This window comes from Myxocyprinus asiaticus, chromosome 17, assembly GCF_019703515.2.
Source record: "Myxocyprinus asiaticus isolate MX2 ecotype Aquarium Trade chromosome 17, UBuf_Myxa_2, whole genome shotgun sequence".
Taxonomy (NCBI): domain Eukaryota; kingdom Metazoa; phylum Chordata; class Actinopteri; order Cypriniformes; family Catostomidae; genus Myxocyprinus; species Myxocyprinus asiaticus.
Window position 1 is genome coordinate 5,764,162 of NC_059360.1, and position 19,092 is coordinate 5,783,253.

At 38.5% G+C, this 19,092-nt stretch overlaps 1 protein-coding gene across 1 annotated transcript in view; it reads left to right on the forward strand.

The window, feature by feature from the left end:
- Nucleotides 1-19,092, forward strand: part of mthfd1b (methylenetetrahydrofolate dehydrogenase (NADP+ dependent) 1b) — a 47,829-nt gene that overhangs the window by 14,891 nt on the left and 13,846 nt on the right. Inside the window, exons 5-17 of the mRNA XM_051722415.1 lie at nt 289-425; nt 560-660; nt 1,980-2,116; nt 3,734-3,845; nt 4,129-4,256; nt 6,704-6,801; nt 8,398-8,571; nt 13,695-13,831; nt 14,419-14,465; nt 14,565-14,672; nt 15,756-15,830; nt 15,931-16,033; nt 16,338-16,414. Of these exons, the coding sequence (XP_051578375.1) occupies nt 289-425; nt 560-660; nt 1,980-2,116; nt 3,734-3,845; nt 4,129-4,256; nt 6,704-6,801; nt 8,398-8,571; nt 13,695-13,831; nt 14,419-14,465; nt 14,565-14,672; nt 15,756-15,830; nt 15,931-16,033; nt 16,338-16,414 (1,434 nt within the window). The remainder of the gene's footprint in view (nt 1-288; nt 426-559; nt 661-1,979; nt 2,117-3,733; nt 3,846-4,128; nt 4,257-6,703; nt 6,802-8,397; nt 8,572-13,694; nt 13,832-14,418; nt 14,466-14,564; nt 14,673-15,755; nt 15,831-15,930; nt 16,034-16,337; nt 16,415-19,092) is intronic.

Genomic DNA, 19,092 nt, shown 5'->3' on the forward strand with positions numbered 1-19,092 from the left:
AAATAAAAAACAAAAAACAATGTAAATTATTATTTAAGATATTTAATATTTTTAGTGTTTTAAATTTCCACAGTCGTGTCACGTACCACCCGGGAGCGCTTCCACAGTTTGAGAACCACTGATCTACCGTATTTGTGCCGATCAGTTTATACTTATGACCTTAACCCAATAAAAGAACACTGTTTAAGGTGTTTTAAGTGACCTTACTTGTTGGCTTATATCGGTGTAAGATATAAACATGCTCACTGTTTAAGATTGACTGTTTTGCTGCTGTCACACATTCTTAAGGTCTTGCGCAGTGTTATTGAAGTCAATGAGGACTCCAGTGTTCATGGGCTCATAGTGCAGCTGCCTCTCGACTCTATCCACACTATTAATACAGAGAAGATTATCAACACTGTGGCTCCAGAGAAAGATGTGGATGGGTATGCAAAAGAGAATTCAAGCTTTCTGAAGTTTTAATGTTTGTATTATGGCATTATTGATGAATGTGCAAAATTCAAAGTGCTTTAATTGTCATGGTGGTGTATTGATGTATATGTGTGCTGCTTTGCTTCAGTTTGACGAGTATCAATGCAGGGAAACTGGCACGTGGTGATCTTGGTGACTGTTTTATCCCATGTACTCCTAATGGATGTATGGAGCTCATCAAACAAACAGGTGAGACACAACCCAGTGTAGATTTGAGTGTAGGATATATATGGACTTTGGAGTAGTTCACCCAAAAAGATGAATATTGTGTCTAGGGTGTCCTGATACCATCTTTTTGAGAACCTATTGTGAAGTTATTTTTGTCAAATGAAGTGCTGCGCAACAGATGCGAGATATTGCTTGAATATTATACAATTACTATTAATTTATTACTGTTATTATTAGTAGTAGTATTACAGTGAATATTACATAACTATACAGTAGTGATATATTTCTGTCTATTTTGGCGGATGCTTTTATTTTGAAGCCCTTTCCGTTCCTGTGTTTTTGACGGTAGCCTCTCACTTTGGGAAAAGCCGGTTGCTACATGATCCAGTGTGATTATTAAACTGCGAAAGGCTGCTATTTAATTAAATAAAAATGTGGTCTTTATGTCCCTCGCACTACAAAGTAGATTAGCACTCCGCTCGCTGTCATCTGCTACAAACAAGGCATGCTGTGCTCATGATGGTGTTTTCTGTGTATGAGACAAGGATCTCTAAAAGATACGAGCACTTTGTGTCCTTATGTCTGCATAACACTGGCTCACAGATTCTCAAGCTCTCACATTTGAAGCGTGCAGCACATGCAAACTATATATTTATCTCATTAAATTGCAGCCTTTGCGCTTCAATAATGTCACTAGGACATAACATGATTTTAATTTGTGCGCTGTTTACCTAATCAGAGCATTTTTATGAGCACGAGTACAAGTACATGAGCGCTGTATCAGACCCGATTCCGACCAGTATCGGTATCAGTACATCCCTAATTATGTCATTCTTTACTCTTCCATGAAACACAAAAATTAGACTTTTGGAAGAATATCCTGGCCTCTCTTTTCCATTAAATGAAAGTGAAAGAGAACTGGGGCTGTCAAACTTCAAAATCTCAAAACACCCTATAAAATTAGTCCATACGACTCATGCATGAATATGAATGTTGTAATCCAAGGCATACGATAGCTTTATGTGAGACTGAATTTGAAGTCATTATTCACTGAAATCAGCTTAACTCTCTTAAGAGTTTATGAAAGTAGTTGTATGTCCGATTTATCAACTAATTACTTTTTTTGAGTCTCTCTGATATTTTCAGTAAATTAGTTGATCCAGTTCACAAAACTGTTTTGGACCTTGTTTTCCAAAACCGTCGTAAGCCCAAATAGATCATAGATCTAGAAAAATAAATAAATCACAGCTATGCTAAGGCAAAATGACTGACTTGAATGGAATTATGTTATTTGATGATAGTAATTCATGATTTACCTTCATTCAATATCTTTTGTTCAGGTGTGTCTTTGGCGGGAAAAAGGGCTGTGGTGATTGGCCGCAGTAAGATTGTGGGCGCGCCAATGCACGACCTTCTCATGTGGAATCATGCTACTGTAACAACCTGTCATTCAAAGACTACAGACCTGGCCTCTGAGGTATTGCTTTATTTTGTGGTTCTTTTTGTTACATTTCTGCCCTCTGATTTGAGCTACTGAAGAAGGAAATGTGTAGATACCTTCTCTCAGTCTATAGCTGTCTCTCACTGAGGGTGTTTGACAGAAGCCCTGAAGGGCAATGTGTATAAAAATGGTTTGTGTCTTCCAGGGATTAGAAACAAAATGTTTTTCATTTTGGTTCATTCAGAGCTTTCCGGTTTCTACAATAAATAGCCTTATCATTTAAAAACAACACATTGCATTTGTTTTGTAAAATTTTGTTTGAATATCTGAAACAATTTAGTATGAGATCACAAAAAAAGAAGAATTCAGCATGTGGACAAATACATTTTTACAGCACTGTATTTGCCTTTTCTTATTAGACTAGATGGTTAAAATTTACTGGGAACTGTTGAGACAGAGGGAGAATGAAAAGTGCAAGGAACTTTTTTTTATTTTTTTTATTTGTATGTTCTCCCCTATTTGGCATGCCCAATTCCCAATGTGCTCTATGTCCATGTGGTGGCGTAGTGACTCGCCTCAATCTGGTTGGAGGAGGACGAATCTCAGTTGCCTCCGCGTCAGACCGTCAATCCGCGCATCTTATCACGTGGCTTGTTGAGCGTGTTACCGCGGAGACCTAGTGCGTGTCGAGGCTTCACGCTATTCTCCGCGGCATCCACGCACACCACCGAGAGCGAGAACCACATTATAGCGACCATGAGGAGGTTAACCCAATGTGACTACCCACCCTAGCAACCGGGCCAATTGGTTCCTTAGGAAGCCTGACTGGAGTCACTCAGCACGCCCTGGATTCGAACTTGCGACTCCAGGTGTGGTATTCAGCATCTTTACTTGCTGAGCTACCCAGGCCCCCAGACCTTTTCACACCAGTCTACACTCTATACCCCATAATGTCAAAGCAAAAACCAGATTTTTGATAACTTTGTAAATGTATTAATAAAGAAAAAACTGAAATATCATATTGACATACATATTCAGACCCGTTGCCGTGACACTTGAAATTTAGTTCTGGTGTATCCCATTTCTCTGGATCATCTTTGAGATGTTTCTACACTTCGAATGGAGTACACCTGTGGCAAATTCAATTGATTGAACATAATTTGGAAAAGCCCACAACTGTCTATATAAGGTCTCACAGCTGAAAATGCATATCAGAGCAGAAACCAAGCCATGAGGTCAAATGAACTGCCTGCAGAGCTCAGAGACAGGATTTGTCAAGGCACAGATCTGGGGAAGGCTACAAAAAAAGTTTGGCTGCATTGAAGGTTCTCGAGCGCAGTGGCCTCCATAATTCTTAAATGAATACTTTATACTGAAGGGGTCTGAATACTTTCTAAATGCAGTGTATATCGTGACAAATATCGATATCGAACGATATGAAAAGAATGTCGTGATAATATTTTTGGCCATACCGGCCAGCCCTACAATGAACTCTTGTATGTGCAAAGATCAAGGAAAATTTGATGCCTCATTTCGTCATGAGCTCTTTAAAAGTGGAAGATTTCTTTGATTTGTGATGTTACTAGTTAAATAGCAGTTGAAGTGAGAGCTATGATACCTCAGTATTAGTGAAAGAACATTGCTGTTTTGTAGGTGGGAAAAGCAGACATCCTGGTGACTGGGATTGGTAAAGCGGAGATGGTTCGGGGAGAGTGGCTGAAGAATGGAGCTGTGGTCATTGACTGCGGTATTAACACTATTCCAGGTGAGTATGTTGAACTTGCATGCTCATTTCAGTCTAGCATGTGTATGTTTTAACAAAAGCCGGTTTTATGTTAGATGCTTCTAAGTGTGACAATCAATCAAGCAATCTCGGACAGTAGTAAACTGAATTAATGAATCTCATACTGCTGTAGAGCAATGAGTTGTTGAATATCAGACAGCAGTAGACTGAATTAATGAATTAATCTTTACTAGACAGCAGTTAACTGATTAGAGAAGAGTCAGTCTTTAATTCTATTTATAAATTAATATACTTCACATCTCAGACAGCACCAGACCCAGTGGGAAGAGAGTGGTTGGAGACGTTCACTATGACTCTGCCAAAGATCAAGCAGCGTTTATCACACCTGTGCCTGGAGGAGTCGGCCCAATGACTGTAGCCATGCTCATGCAGGTACATTATTCTTGTTCCATGAAGATCACACATATTGTTACTATCAGTACTGTCTGTTGTTACTATCTTTTATATCAGTAATGTTTTTTTGTTGTGTTGCCTACTCTTTTTAGGGGTTCAAGCACAGAAGGTGCTGGAACCCCATTGTATTCGTAATTATTTTCTTATTAGGGGCCAAGTGCAGTTCTTTTCAAAATTCAAACTACTTCTAGGCAATATGACCGATTTGAACTAAATTTGGCATGTATCATCTAGGGATACTAGTTAGTTTTTTGATCGACCAAAGTGTTCTCATATGCCACTTCAGTGAATTCAGCGCATGCCACAGTGGTTGTGAAGCTATATCTTGACAACGTTTTAGCATATTGAAACAAAACTTTGTAAACGTCATAGCCATCATGACCTGAGGTTACCTGAGCAGTTTTGGCTAAGCTTCACCTATTGGTCAAGAAATATGAAAAATTTCTATTTTTGCTTATCAGTCGTTTAAAATTTTAATTGCGATTTAATCACATAATTTTCTGTGTTAATTGCAGATTTTGAAAGTGCTGAAATTTGACACTATATATTCTTCTTTTCTGGTCAAAATGCATTTATTTCCAGCTTAGAAAAGAAAATGAAACAATATAATGCTTTATTCATTTTCCAAACAAAGCTTTCCACAGTATAAAGATAGAAATGCACTAAAATAGCACAATTTCCAAAGTCTAACTGGGAGTTTGGCTAATTGAAAGAACTAGTCCTCACATAGGTTTCATTTTCATTGCAATGGGCATTAAATCTCAAACTCCACAATCTGCCGTTAGACTATGCTATCCACTTGCCTACAGCAGTAGTGAAGCCGCATTCATGATTCGTTTCAGGGAATCAATGCCAGTGCCGCTTTGAAGTTCACATGAGGAGCAAACAAAAACTTCTCATTCTGCGTTTTGGTGATTAGTTAAGACTTGACTTGTTTCTGTGGTAATTAAAATGCGCCTTACATAGACTTAAAATACTTGATTTCTATCACAAGTCCCATCTGGGATTGTTTTGTACATCAAAAAGCATTAAGAGTTCCTTTCTCAATTTTATCACAGAAGCACTTATGTGTGTGCATAGATTTTTATGTGAGATAACAACCTCCGTGGCTCTATCATAGGACAGTACGTAACGGGTCATCTAGCGTGTTATGACAGTACCGCCCATAAAATGTCTATGGGACCACCGCGTTATGCTATTTTATGCTAAGCTTGTAGGCTCCCTTGGTAGAAGGGCTCTGGTGTGTGTGTGTGTGTGTGTGTGTGTGTGTGTGTGTGTTGTGAAGTGTGCATCAGTGTAATGGCTCCGGATGGACACTTTGTAAATGTCATAGCCATCATGCCCTGAGGTAACCTGAGCAGTTTTGGCACTGCGCCACCTATTGGTCAGGAAATGTGAAAAATGGCTATTTTTGCTTATAACGTCTGCATAGTTTGGCTTATAACCATGAGACTGGTATTGGTTAATTCCTTTGGGCATACAGAGTAAAATGGTACCCAATGCTCCTATGTTGGCCATATTGGGCGTCAAACCTTTTGAATTTTTGTAAAATGCTGTATTTTACAAACGTTTAGCGCACTGTTACAAATCTTGGTACGTGTAATCAACATCATGCCCTGAAGGTACCTGAAATGTTTGGGGCCGCCTAGTGAACAAAAATATTATTAAATGTTTAAAAAATGCTTAAAAACAACCAATTTGATTAATTTGGCCTGTAATCTCAAGTCTAGACTCTTTACATTCCTCAGATGATCCTCCAATCATCTTTCAGACCATCCTGGGAAAAAGTTATTAAAAGGTTTTTAAATAGTCTAAACCATTGATGCTAAAAGGCCTGAACACAGCCATGCTGATAGATGGGCACTCTTGCTCATGTGATATTGCTTTAATTTTATATTATACGCAATATATCTTTGCTCTCCGATGAAACCCACGAGCACTTCAGAAGTGCTTCATTTACATACACATTTCAGGAGCTGCTCTGAGTGCCGTCTGCGGTGTGGGTCAGTGAGATGGTCTGAGTGCTCACAATGTAATTACACCAGAAAATGAGACTCAAAAATGTGGAGTTCATGGCATTTATATATTTGCTTAAAATTCTCTTATTAATAAGTAAAATGTTACTGGAATTTGAAGTGCACAAGCACAGTTTTCTTAACCTGGATTAGGCAATTTATTTAATTATCACAACAGGCCTATTTTAAAAATAATTCACAAGAAACAGACACTGGTCTTACACATATCAATCAGCAAAATACCTGGTCTATATCTACAGTTGAGTGCACAAGTTTGCGTAACCGTTTTGTGTTCACACACCTGTTGCAAAATGTATAAAAATATGAGAGAAAAGATTTTTTTTTTTAATATAATTTATATATTCACTATAGTTTTTAAAGAATTTCATGTTTTTGTTTTTTTTTCCTCAGAACACTGTTCTGAGTACCAAACGTTTCCTTCAAGCACAAGAACCTGGGAAGTGGAACATACATTACACCAAACTCAACCTGCAACGACCTGTTCCAAGGTTTGGTTCATTTTTCATTTTGTTCTTCATTTTGGCTAAACCAACTGTGCTAATAACAAAACAAAAGTGTTGGCGACAGCCACGTCAGTAGCCACGTTTCCACGATCGGTTCAAATGAGGGCTTCGTTTGCATGCCAGTTGCATTACCACTGTTACTTTCGGGGCTTCATGGTGCCTTCTCGGGGTTTCACTCAGGGCCAACATCACCTTTGGCCCCGCTGATTACCCTTGGGCCAAAGAAGGCCAACTTGCGATTGAGGTGGGGTCAATCTCAAAGGTGGAGTTTTGCTGAGTCAGGTCTCGCTTTCCACCAAGCAAAGACCAAAATAAGTAAACAAACAGCAGCTTAAGTCTCCACCATGTTAATTTCGAGGGCTAGCTATTCTCCAGAGTCTGATACCTCAGCTTGAGCTTCCCTCTTGCTTGTGAAATGGGCGGGGTGTGTGATGTTGGCACCAAGGCGGCGTATTAGTTGCGGGTTTTAGGGCAACTCTGAGGCGCTATTTGCCCGATGGTGGGAATGCAGATTGATTTTTGGTCTCTGGGCTCGAGGTCTGAGGCTATTGGCCCCGGCGGACCAGCTGATATCCCTGACTCGCATTGACCTGATAGTGGAAACGTGGCTAATTTAACGATCGCACAGATCCCCATTGAGGTATGTGTGACCGCGCCTTAACTGCACAGGCAGATTTGTTTGTTTATTCTTTAAACAAGTGAAAAACTGACAGTGCTGTAAGACAAAATACCCTTGCATTCAGAGAATCTATCTTTCATATACAGTCTAAGGCTATGTCCACACTAATGTTTTTTTTTTTGTTGTTTTTTTACACATGAATTTCACTGTTTACATTCACACTGGAAACAGCATTGTAAACGGAGACTTTTCACAACACACAAAGTTTCAAAGAAGCTTTACAGCTTTAAAGTAAAGTCACCTTTTCTGAAGCTAATTTGCCCTACATTTTTTGTGAAATGTTCTAGATTTTCCTTGTTAAAAGAGGGTTACTTTAAGCTTAAACACTTAAAAAAGCTTTAAATACAACAAACAAATTAACAGAAATTATACATCTGGAACTCATGACTTTCTCACATTTTTCACCTCTTATGAGTTTGTATCCCTGACAAAACTCCATAAGGATTAGTTTGGACATGGCCTAAATATTTTATTTAATGTACTTCTCAAGTAAATTTAGCTTGTTAGTGATTTTTAGTTATTTGATATTTCAGATTTTTTAAATTATTTCCCAGTAGTTCAGTTTATCATTTGATGTGACATTGCTCACACATAGTGTGGGGCAAGTTGCCTCTATGGCCCTATTATATAGATGCTGGAATATAATTAGATTTATTTGTTTGACCTTTTCCTTGTTTAGAGAAGTGAATGTGGATCTTACCCCACTCTCCCCAGTTAATTTTACGATGATATTTTATCTTGGCAGCAGAATATATTTCTTTAGTGCTCTATATACCACAGGTTTTAGTGTGACTTTTAAGCACAAAGCTGTTACAATTATATCATGTTTTCTTCACCTTTGACTTTGTTGTCTTTGTGTTCTTGTGTTTTAAATAGCAAGTTATGTTAATTATTCTCTGCAGTGATATTGCCATTTCTCGCTCCTCTGTGCCTAAACCCATCGATTGTGTTGCTAAAGAAATTGGTCTTCTCTCGGATGAGGTTGAGCTCTATGGCAGGACCAAAGCCAAAGTCCAACTGAAAACAATTGATCGGCTGCAGGCTCAACCTGATGGCAAATATGTGGTTGTTACTGGGTAAGAAAATTTTATCTCAAGTCTGTCTTGAATGCTGAAGCTCATACACCGATGAGCCAAAAAATTATGACCAATCAGAGGTGAAGCAAATAACGTTGATCATCTCCTAACAAGGCCGCATGACAAGGTCTGGATAGATAAGATGGTAAGTGAACAATCAGTTCTCGTAGTCAACGTGTTGAATGCAGGAATAAAGACCTGAGCGATTTTAACAAGGGCCAAATTGTTTTAGCCAGATGACTGGGTCAGAGCATTCACGTGGAAATCAATTTGACAAGTGCCACTTACCTAAACATTGTTGCAGACCAGGTACACCCCTTAATGGCAGTGGCCTCTTTCAGCAAGATAATGCACCCTGCCACACTGCACGCATTGTTCGGAAATGGTTTGAGGAACATGATGAAGATTTCATGATGGCCTCCAAATTCCCCAATCTAATAGTACGCTAATAGTCAATCTCAATCCGATTGAGCATCTGTGGGATGTGCTGGACCAACAAGTCCGATCCATGGAGCTCCACCTCACAACTTACATGACTTGAAGGATCTGCTGCTAATGTCTTGGTGCCAGATACCACAGGACACCTTCAGCGGTCTTGTAGAGTCCATGGGTCGGCGCTGTTTTGTTTGCACACGGAGGACCAACAGCATATTAGGCAGGTGGTCATAATGTTTTGGCTTGTCAGTGTACACTTCGTCAAAAGTTTGACCTCACTTGACTGAATGTTTCTCATGATCTTAAACCTTTTGATCTAAAAGTGTATGCTTAAATGCTTGAAATTAGTTTGTAGACAGATGTAGATTGTGCCTACATATATATTTATTTACAAGCTGATAGATAGATAAATAAAATGCATGGATGAGTTGGACCAGATAGTAAAGGAAAATCAGCCAACAAGTGTCCAGCATACATGTGAACTCCCTCAATATTGATTATTAAGCATCACAGGATCTGAAGAATCTGAAATATGTTTTGATAAAATAAAAAAATAAAAAATTGGTCACTACCTAATTCCCATAGTTTCATTTTTCATTTAATAGTTTTGAAGACTTAACCTTGAAAACATCACGTTCCCCTCAGACTGAAAGGAAGGAGGAAAAATGCTTGCAAGGCACCTTGCAAAACCTTGGGCACATAGTTCGCCCTCGGCTGGAGAACAGCCTTGGAAAAGCCTGGGCCAAACTTCTGTCAACAGTATTTTGTGCCATTATGCGCACCACAGTGAACTATACTTGCCCCTTTGCACCGCATTCTACAATTCAGCAAATGTGTGTTGCGAGCAATGCATTTTCAGCCCTGATTACATCACGCTTACTGAGGCATGTATCTAAAAGGCATCTCTCCTCTTCTGTGACCCACAACATTCCCTTGCCACTCATAGTGCCACGTGTGTGTGTTTTGAATCTGTTCATGACATGGTGCTCTTCTCATAATGAAGACCTGGTTGGTTGCCTGTTGCAAATAATCCTGCAATTCCTCCATGAGCATCTGGATCAGGTCTTACCCCATCCATGCTTAAAGTAATTGTGGCAGCAATAGCCACGGGTCACGCTGTGGTGGGTGGCCAGTTTGTAGGCAGATTTAAGAAGGGGGCACGTAGACCGGTGCCATCTCACTTAGTACACATCCCTGTGTAAAACTTCCAGCACTGCAGAAAGGTTTTTCGCTTTAACCATTTCGAACCATACCCGTTTCGCACACACTATCGCTGTGCGTGTTCGCTTCAGGGAAGCGTGTTTGTGACTTAAAGGCTTGTCTGTGATAAGTCCTTGTCTCAACTCCTTTGGTTGACAGTGGAATGGTTATCCGGGACATTCTAAAATGCTTCACATGAAAAACAGTTAACAAGGAGAACAATGCAGGGCATTTAAATGACAAACAATAAATAATCACAAAAAAAGAAAAAAAGCCGTAACCAAAGGGGGCGGAGCTTAGCAAAGGGGCAATTCTTTTTAATTAATAATTTGATTGTTTAATGTCATGCACTTGGTCTCTTTAGTTTCCTTGGGTTGTTATCAATTTAGTTGGCCATAATGCCTGTCCACCATTTGGAATTGTTGAAAACTAACTCATCCTAGAGCGATCATTGGATCATGCAAATCATTGGATTTGTCAGATAATCTTTAGACAGTGCTGGTCAAAATTTACTTAAGGAGTTTTGATATACCAAACCATTTGCGGGATTAACGCATTGTTAATTTTATGGCGAGGATGCCAAACAAGAACTTAGACTGTATCTTTGCGATACTTGTACGTATTGACAACTTTGTGTCATTGTCATAATATTCTGAGGATGCAGAAACAATTTGGTGACAGTGCCACTAGGGTTGTGCCGATAGACGATGGTATCGGGGATCGACGATAGTCAGAGATATCGCCAATAGCTGATGTCTTTGACGATATCAAAAAGATATTTGGCTCGTTTTCCCATTAATGTATTAAATTATTATTATTATTAGGCTATTATTAATATCAAATTAATATTACAATTAATTTGCCCTGCCATAGTTTCACATCGACATCGCATATAACCGACACTTGTGACACCGACACGCACGTGTGAGGATTATAAAAATGAGGATTGCTCCTCATTGAAAATGTTTTAAAAACAGACTACAAAACTACATCCCACATCAAAATTGAACTGCAAGGTGATAGACCTATATTCACAAATTATGTCAAGAGTGCTTGTTATAAATGAGACACATTCTACTACAGATGTTGTTTGAGCCATATTAATATTGTCATTATTTAATTAGTGTACTATTAGGATTAGGCTATTTCTAGTCTATGACTGACATTGTTCTCTTTTTATTTTTTTTGTTTTTTTACTAACAATGTATGGGCAACAAGAGATATATTAAGCCAATAAATTAAGATATGCTGATGACGGTATATCAACTATGTTGAGGTAGATTCAGCTGTTCCTGTGCCTTGCGGAGCTCTCGTCATCTCTGCCAGCTGTGAGAAAATGTGCTATTAATGCAGCGACAGATGCCAAAAGCTCGATCAGTTTTAGCTTTCTCCTTCTGTAGTGAATAATTGACTGCCACATTCAAGTTATGGCCAAAGCAGTTTATCCATGGCCATTTGAGCCCTCGTATGGTCGCAACAATATTGGCCACGTTGTCAGTAGTGATGCATGAAATTTTACTCTCTATGTCCCAATTGTGCATGACCTCCGTCAGCCCCTCAGCCAGTACCTCTGCAGTGTGTTTCTTCAGGATGAATGTTGTTTCGAGACATTTTGCGTCCAGTTTCCAATCCTCCGAAATATAATATGTGATATCCACGGGCTTTCCTTTTGCATCTGGTTTAAAACCGAAATATTGCCAAATAGGCGAATTGACATTTTTCTTTATCACCAGCTACATCTTTGCTCGCAAAATGGACAATGATTCTCATTTTCCGTTATAAAAGTAAATAATAATGAGTAAATAAACAAGTAAATAAATAAGTAGATAAATGAGTAAATAAGTCGACTGTTGCCCCACCCTCCTTGCGATAATATCGTGCATTGGCGATCTCGCAGGCTGACGATAGGACGATCTGACTATGGAGAAGATAACCCAACACTAAGTGCCACCCATCGTGTAAAAGTTATAAATTGTATTATGTAACAAGGAATTAGGGGGCCAAGCACTGAAGGTGTGTAGGCACCTAATGTATCTGTCAGTGTTCTTATTATTATTCCGCTCTTGAAGTCTATGGCAGCCCATAGAACCCTATATAGAAAAATGATAAAACTTGTCACACTGATCAAGGACACTCAAATGTGACTGACCCAAATTTGGGTTCTCTAACTCATACCCTCTTGCATCTTAACTGTTCAAAGTTGCAAACATATTTAGGCCTATAACTTTTGAACCTTAAGAACTAGAAATTATTTTTACTCTGATTCTTTGGGTCATGCCGAGACCCAATGGGTTGCCTCATTTTGAAGCTCTGCCCACTAGATTTTTCGGTGTTTTGAATTTTCTAAAAAACCTATTTTTGTAACTCTTCTGACCTTGACCATATGTGCAAGATTTTAAGCATATCTGACATATTATCTAGAGAGACGTTCATGACGAAGTTGTGGAATTTATGATCATAGACCAAACCGTTTTTGTATACAACATCAACAAATTCAACAGCGAGCACACCAAAATGGATGAGGCTGTTTCTTCACAGCGCTTTAGCGTATTGTCACAAGCATGACCTGAGTGTACCTGCACAGTTTCAGCACAGTGCCACCTAGTGGTCATGAAATTTTGAAAAATGCAGATTTTTGCTTATGACTTTTAAATAGTTAGGCCTAAAATCATGAAACTGGTCTCTTTAGATTTCTTGGGTCATACAGAGTCAAATGATATCAAATTTTGTGTGTCTGCTATTTTGAATATGGTCTTAAAATTCTGTATTTTAGAAATGCATTGGCATATAATTACGAAATTTGGTTTGTGTCATCAGAGATATGAAGGTATTCAAAAATATTGGGGACAGCGCCTTCTAGTGGTCAAATGATATAATAAAATGCTTATAACTTTAAGAAAAATTTGGCCTATTGTCATGAGACTTGTGTTGTTAGCTTACTTGGGTCAAACTGAGTACGATGATACCAAATTTGCCATGGTGGCCATACTTCCAGTGCACCATTGTGACCTACTTTTTCAACTCCAAGAAGTCATCAAAAGCTTTTATATACTGACAGACCAAACGATTCTCGAATAATGCATCAAGGAAATAGATGGCAAGACTCCTAAAAGGATCTAAGGCTGTATCTCGGCAATGCTTTGGCATATAGACATAAAACTTTGTACGAGTAATTGTCACCACACCCTGACTGCGCCATATAAATTTGGTGACCGCCACCTATTGTTCAAAATTTATAATGAATTGAATTGTAAAATAAGCAGTTCTACTTTTCTCGAAATCATAATCAGTGATGTCCAATCATATTTCCTTACATGCTTGGCCCCGTAATTACTTCTTGCAGCTATATTTCTACTTGTGACCGTTTTTCCTAGATTGATCTCAATGTGCAATTAAATTGACTTGTAATGGATATGGCATACTTGGCTTGCAGCTAAAAAAAAAATGTATACACTTTTTTTTTTTTTTTTTTTTTTTTTTAAATGTAGAATCACTCCAACTCCTCTTGGAGAAGGAAAGAGCACAACTACAATAGGTTTGGTTCAAGCACTTGGCGCACATCTCAAACTTAATGCATTTGCTTGTGTACGGCAACCATCACAAGGACCAACGTTTGGCATCAAAGGTAAGTTGTACTGTTTTTTTGTTTTTGTTTTTTTTTAATGTCCCCTTTTTCTCCCCAATTTGGCATGCCCAATTCCCACTACTTACTAGGTCTTCGAGGTGGCACAGTTACTCAATCCGGGTGGCAGAAGACAAGTCTCAGTTGCCTCCGCTTCTGAGACAGTCAGTCCATGCATCTTATCACGTGGCTCGCTGTGCATGACACCGCGGAGACTCCCAGCATGTGGAGGCTCATGCTATTCTCTGCGATCCATGCGCAACTTTCCACGCGCCCCATTGAGAGCGGGAACCACTAATCGCGACCACAAGGAGGTTACACCATGTGACTCTACCCTCCCTAGCAACTGTGACTCCAGGGGTTGTGGTCAGCATCAATACTCGCTGAGCTACCCAGGCCCCTAGTTGTACTGTTTTAATCATACTGTACTGTAAACTATCAAAGTTAAAGTTAAGTCAAAATCTTTGGTGCAACATACAGTACCACGTGCCAAACGGCCTTAGATGTGCAATAAATTCTGATCATTTAGCCAGGTTTACTGTTTTTGAGAGCTTTAAATTGCTACATAATTCCCAATGTCATATCTGTAGGTGGTGCTGCCGGAGGGGGCTACTCCCAAGTTATTCCCATGGAAGAGGTATTATTTTATGTCAGCAGCTTGGTTAGTTCAGTTAATACAGATGTATGAAATCATCATGAGCTCAGTGTCAGTGATGGTCTTCTATTGCTTTTTTAGTTTAATCTACATCTGACTGGTGACATTCATGCTATCACAGCAGCTAATAACCTGGTAGCTGCTGCAATTGATGCTCGAATCTTCCATGAAGCCACCCAGTCTGATAAGGTAAGGTACTGCTCAGCTGTTATGATTCAACTGGTGTTGATTATTAGCTGCTAGCTTTTGTAAGTAAATGTCATCTAGGGCTGGACAGTATGACGGTGTATACCGTGCAACAGTAAAAAAAAAAAATGTCAACTGGTAGAAATTTTGCTCTACTGTTTATACCGCGGCAGATTGCATGGTTATCAAGTGAGCAGGATTATGTTACTAACATGTGAGTAACAATAAATTATATAAAATATGAAAATACAGAGCAGAAGGTGTCCCAACAAGTCAAATTGAGGAAAACTTTTAGTTATGTGGCTCGTTTTGCATGACGCCATAGAGACTCTGTGCAATCCACGCACAAATTTCCACGCGCCCCATTGAGAGTGAGAAGCACTAATCATGACCACAAGGTGGTTACCCCATGTGACTACCCTCCCTAGCAATCGGGCCAATTTGGTTGTTTGGGAGACCTGGCTGAAGTCACTCTGCACACCTTGGATTCAAACTCGCGACTGCAGGGGTGGTAGTCAACATCAATACTGGGTGAGCTACCCAGGCCCCCAAGATATCAATTCTTAAATCCAAAGATCGATCTTTTACTCTGTGGCAACCCTTTATAAGGCAAGTAAATCACTTGCATATGCGACTATATTTCGCATTATGTCAATAAAAATGTCTGTGATTTAGCCACTGGTTTGTAAATGTTCAGATTTCACTCACCAGCCATTGAGTAGTATTCTGGCAAAGAAGTTACCAGCACTGAGATCCTGAGATTAAGAGACTCTAAATGACTCAATACTAGTATTGTCAATACAATGTTTAGAGTGCCTGATAAATGTCATACAAGTTGTTCAATGTTTAAATAACGTAACTCCATCAGCCCAAACCCCTTCTGATAGGCGTTCACCCAAAATAAGATTGTTCCTGCAGAAGACAAGGTGCATGAAACTAAAACCAACACAGATTTTGTTTAAGTTTAATGTGCATGACAGCTTTATAATAACTCTTTGATTGGTATTGGTTGTAGATTAAATAATTTCCATACATCCATTCATTAACCCTAAAACAGTGGCTTAATATAATCTCTCACTGCGCTAGGCTCTCTTTAATCGCTTGGTTCCCTTGAGCGGAGATCAGAGGAATTTTTCCCCAGTTCAGATCAACAGACTTAAAGTAAGAATATTTATTTTGCCTTTTTCATACTCTTCCCTTTAAGCTTTACCTCTGATTTTTTTCCTTCAGCAGTGGCATGTGTTGTGTGTTCTACCTACAGAAACTAGGCATAGAGAAAACTGACCCCAGCATGTTAACGGAGGAAGAGATCACCCGCTTTGCCAGGCTGGACATTGACCCCGAGTCCATTACATGGCAGCGAGGTGCAGTGTGTGTTTTTTTTTTTTTTTTTAATACCCATGAATGCAGTTACGAGTCAGTTGACTCATTTAAACTTTTAACATCAATTTACATCAACTTAATATTACATTTTTGTGCGAATCTATGACTGTTGAACTGTGATTTAACAAGCCGGGTCAATTTGACCCGCTAAGTGCTACAGTGCGTGGAACGGCATGGAAGGGTTCAGTAAATCTAAAATGTTTTATAAATTGCTTATCTTTGAAAACATTGCCAGTGTTATAGAATATACATGTATTTGAAATGTAATTTTTGTATTTCTTACAGTGCTGGACACAAATGATCGTTTCCTGAGAAAAATAACTATTGGCCAGTCTCCAACTGAGAAAGGTTACACCAGAACCGTAAGCTTTATCACACTCCTAAACAGACGGTTCATATAAAGTATATTAATAAATAAGCAATAAAACCCTCCGATTGCCAAATTCAAGACACTTGATTGTAGTGGTGCACCGATCAGGAAATTTAATGCCGATATGATCACCAAATTTTTTTTTTTTTTTAACACCAAGATCGGGTGATACAGATTTTTATTTATTTATTTATTTATTTTTGTTAAATTGTGCTGTTAGATGTTTATGCCCCACACTTTACACAAAGGTTCTATTTGTTAACATTATTTAACAACATTACTGTAGTTAACATGAACAAATGAACTTAATGTTAGTTATAAAATATACTATTACTTTTTTAAAAATCAAAAGTTGTATTAGATAATATTAGTTAACGCACTATGAACTAACATGAACAAACAATGAACAATTGTAATTTTATTAACTGACATAATAAAGACTGTAAAAATTATATTGTTCATTGTTTGTTTGATACCTAATGCATTAACTAATGTTAACAAATGAAACCTTTAAGTTACCAAAATTACATTAAAATTACTTTAATTGTCAATTGCTAACATTTATTTGTTTTGAAACAGTTATGAATAGCTCTGTTGTCAATATCAAAAGGTCATTGTGACATACTGGTAAGTTGTAAAATCCATGAGAGCATCACACACAGCAGAGATGCGTTCAGAAATAAGAAAAATATATCCATTACAAGCCTTAAAAATGCTCCAGTGAGAAATCATTAATATCTATGATTTGTTTACTGTCTTTGCCGTTTTGCTGAACACAAATCACTAATTATTAAGCAAATGCATGAAGACGAAGTGCCATTGTGGTTAAAATGTAATTGCTGTGATTAGTGGTAATGTGACCAACATTAATCTGATTTAAAATGGGATCCTCACAGAATAAAGCTGAGATGAGTGACTGATGAGATATTGAGAGCACCTGGAGAGCGTGCATGTTTGACTGACACCGCGAGTGAGCATATTAAAGGGAGTGAAGCTGAAAGTGCTCATGATCACTCAAACAGTCTCTGTCGCTCAACACAGCGTCTGATTGTCATGACTCGCGTTACATCACATATACTCAGATTTGTATACGCATGTTAATTTGTTGTTTAATTCATTTTTATACCCGTTTGCAGACTCTTCATCCTCTCCGTGCTCACAGTGCAGCGAGTCAGAATTACTACCATAATGACTCTAGAAAATGGGCAACTTTAATATTCATAAATGTGTATATCTTACACATTTTTAAAAACAAACCTGCATATTCATCTGAATAACAGTATGTTTGAAAGTTTAAATTCGTGAATACTTGCCAACAACTCACCCTCCAGAGGCCACACTGTCATGCATCAAGGGCTGAGAAAGCGCTCATTCATTAGAGTAGCAGTGTATGTGTGATTTCCTGTGAGCTGCAAAAAATATTGGCCCTGATTCTAGGCACGATCGGCAGATTGCCGATCACAGACTTGAGACAAAGATCGGATGATTTAGATCGGTGGCCGATCAATCGGTGCACTCCTACTTGATTGTTTAATTTCATAAGGCCCTCTACAAGTAAAGTGTGTGTAAATTCCGCTCATCATACAAAAAGTGATTGTATGCCTTCAGAAGATTTGGAAGATGATGCATGAGCCACGTGGACTACTGTATTTTCCGGAATATAAGTCACGTTGTTTTTTTCATCATCTGAAAGGTCCTGCGACTTACAGTCTGAAGTGACTTGTATACATAATTTATACGTGACTGATGTCGGCTGGTGAAACGCATACCAAAACAGATGAAAACTTCAGTTATTGTGATGGTAGAAGCGTTTTAAAGTTGCCAATTAAGAATATTTTGCCTTAAAAAGTACTTTATGCAACCAGTTTAAATATTCTGTCATCAGTACATTATTGTTCTAACAAACTCTAGACCGCTGACAATCGCAACTCCTCACATAGCCATAAAATGACGTTTCATCACACTTGTAGTAAAAACATTCAGTCAGTGAACAGGATAATTAATTGCAAAGAGGGTTGGAAATATCCACAGACTGTCGCTAACGTTAATGAATAAATCTAATACAACAGGCATACTGTTTTACTCGCTGAAATAAAAGCTGTTTACTTGTGCACAGCATAGAGTTTCTGATGTTATAAACAGATGTGACTGACTTGTCGTGTTTCTTTCATGAAACATAAACAGAATATGAGAAACTGTTACACACGATTACTTCTAGCAAATCCTCCCATTTTTAATAAGCCCAAAAACACTGTGATACGATGTGTAGATTCTGAGGTTCTGTAATCTTCACGGAGCGCATTTGACATTTGAACGTCTGAATGGAAGTTGGGTGACTGCTTCCGGGTCTTAGTGCCTGCCCCATGCAACTTCTGTCTGTGCGTCTTATACAGAGATGCGACTTATCTGTTTTTTTTTTTTTTTTTTTTGTTTTTTTTCTCAACAATGTGATTTTTGACCCGGTGCGACTTTATTTCTGGAAGATACGGTACTTTTATGACACTTTTGGGAGCTTTTATAAGCTTTAAAGAGCACCTGTTATGGTTTTTAAATGTGCCTAATTTTGTTTTAAAGGTCTCATACAATAGATCTACATGCATCCAAGGTCAAAAAACACTTTAATTTTCTCATAATTTAAATTGCAGCATTACCTTTTTTTCCCAGTGTCTC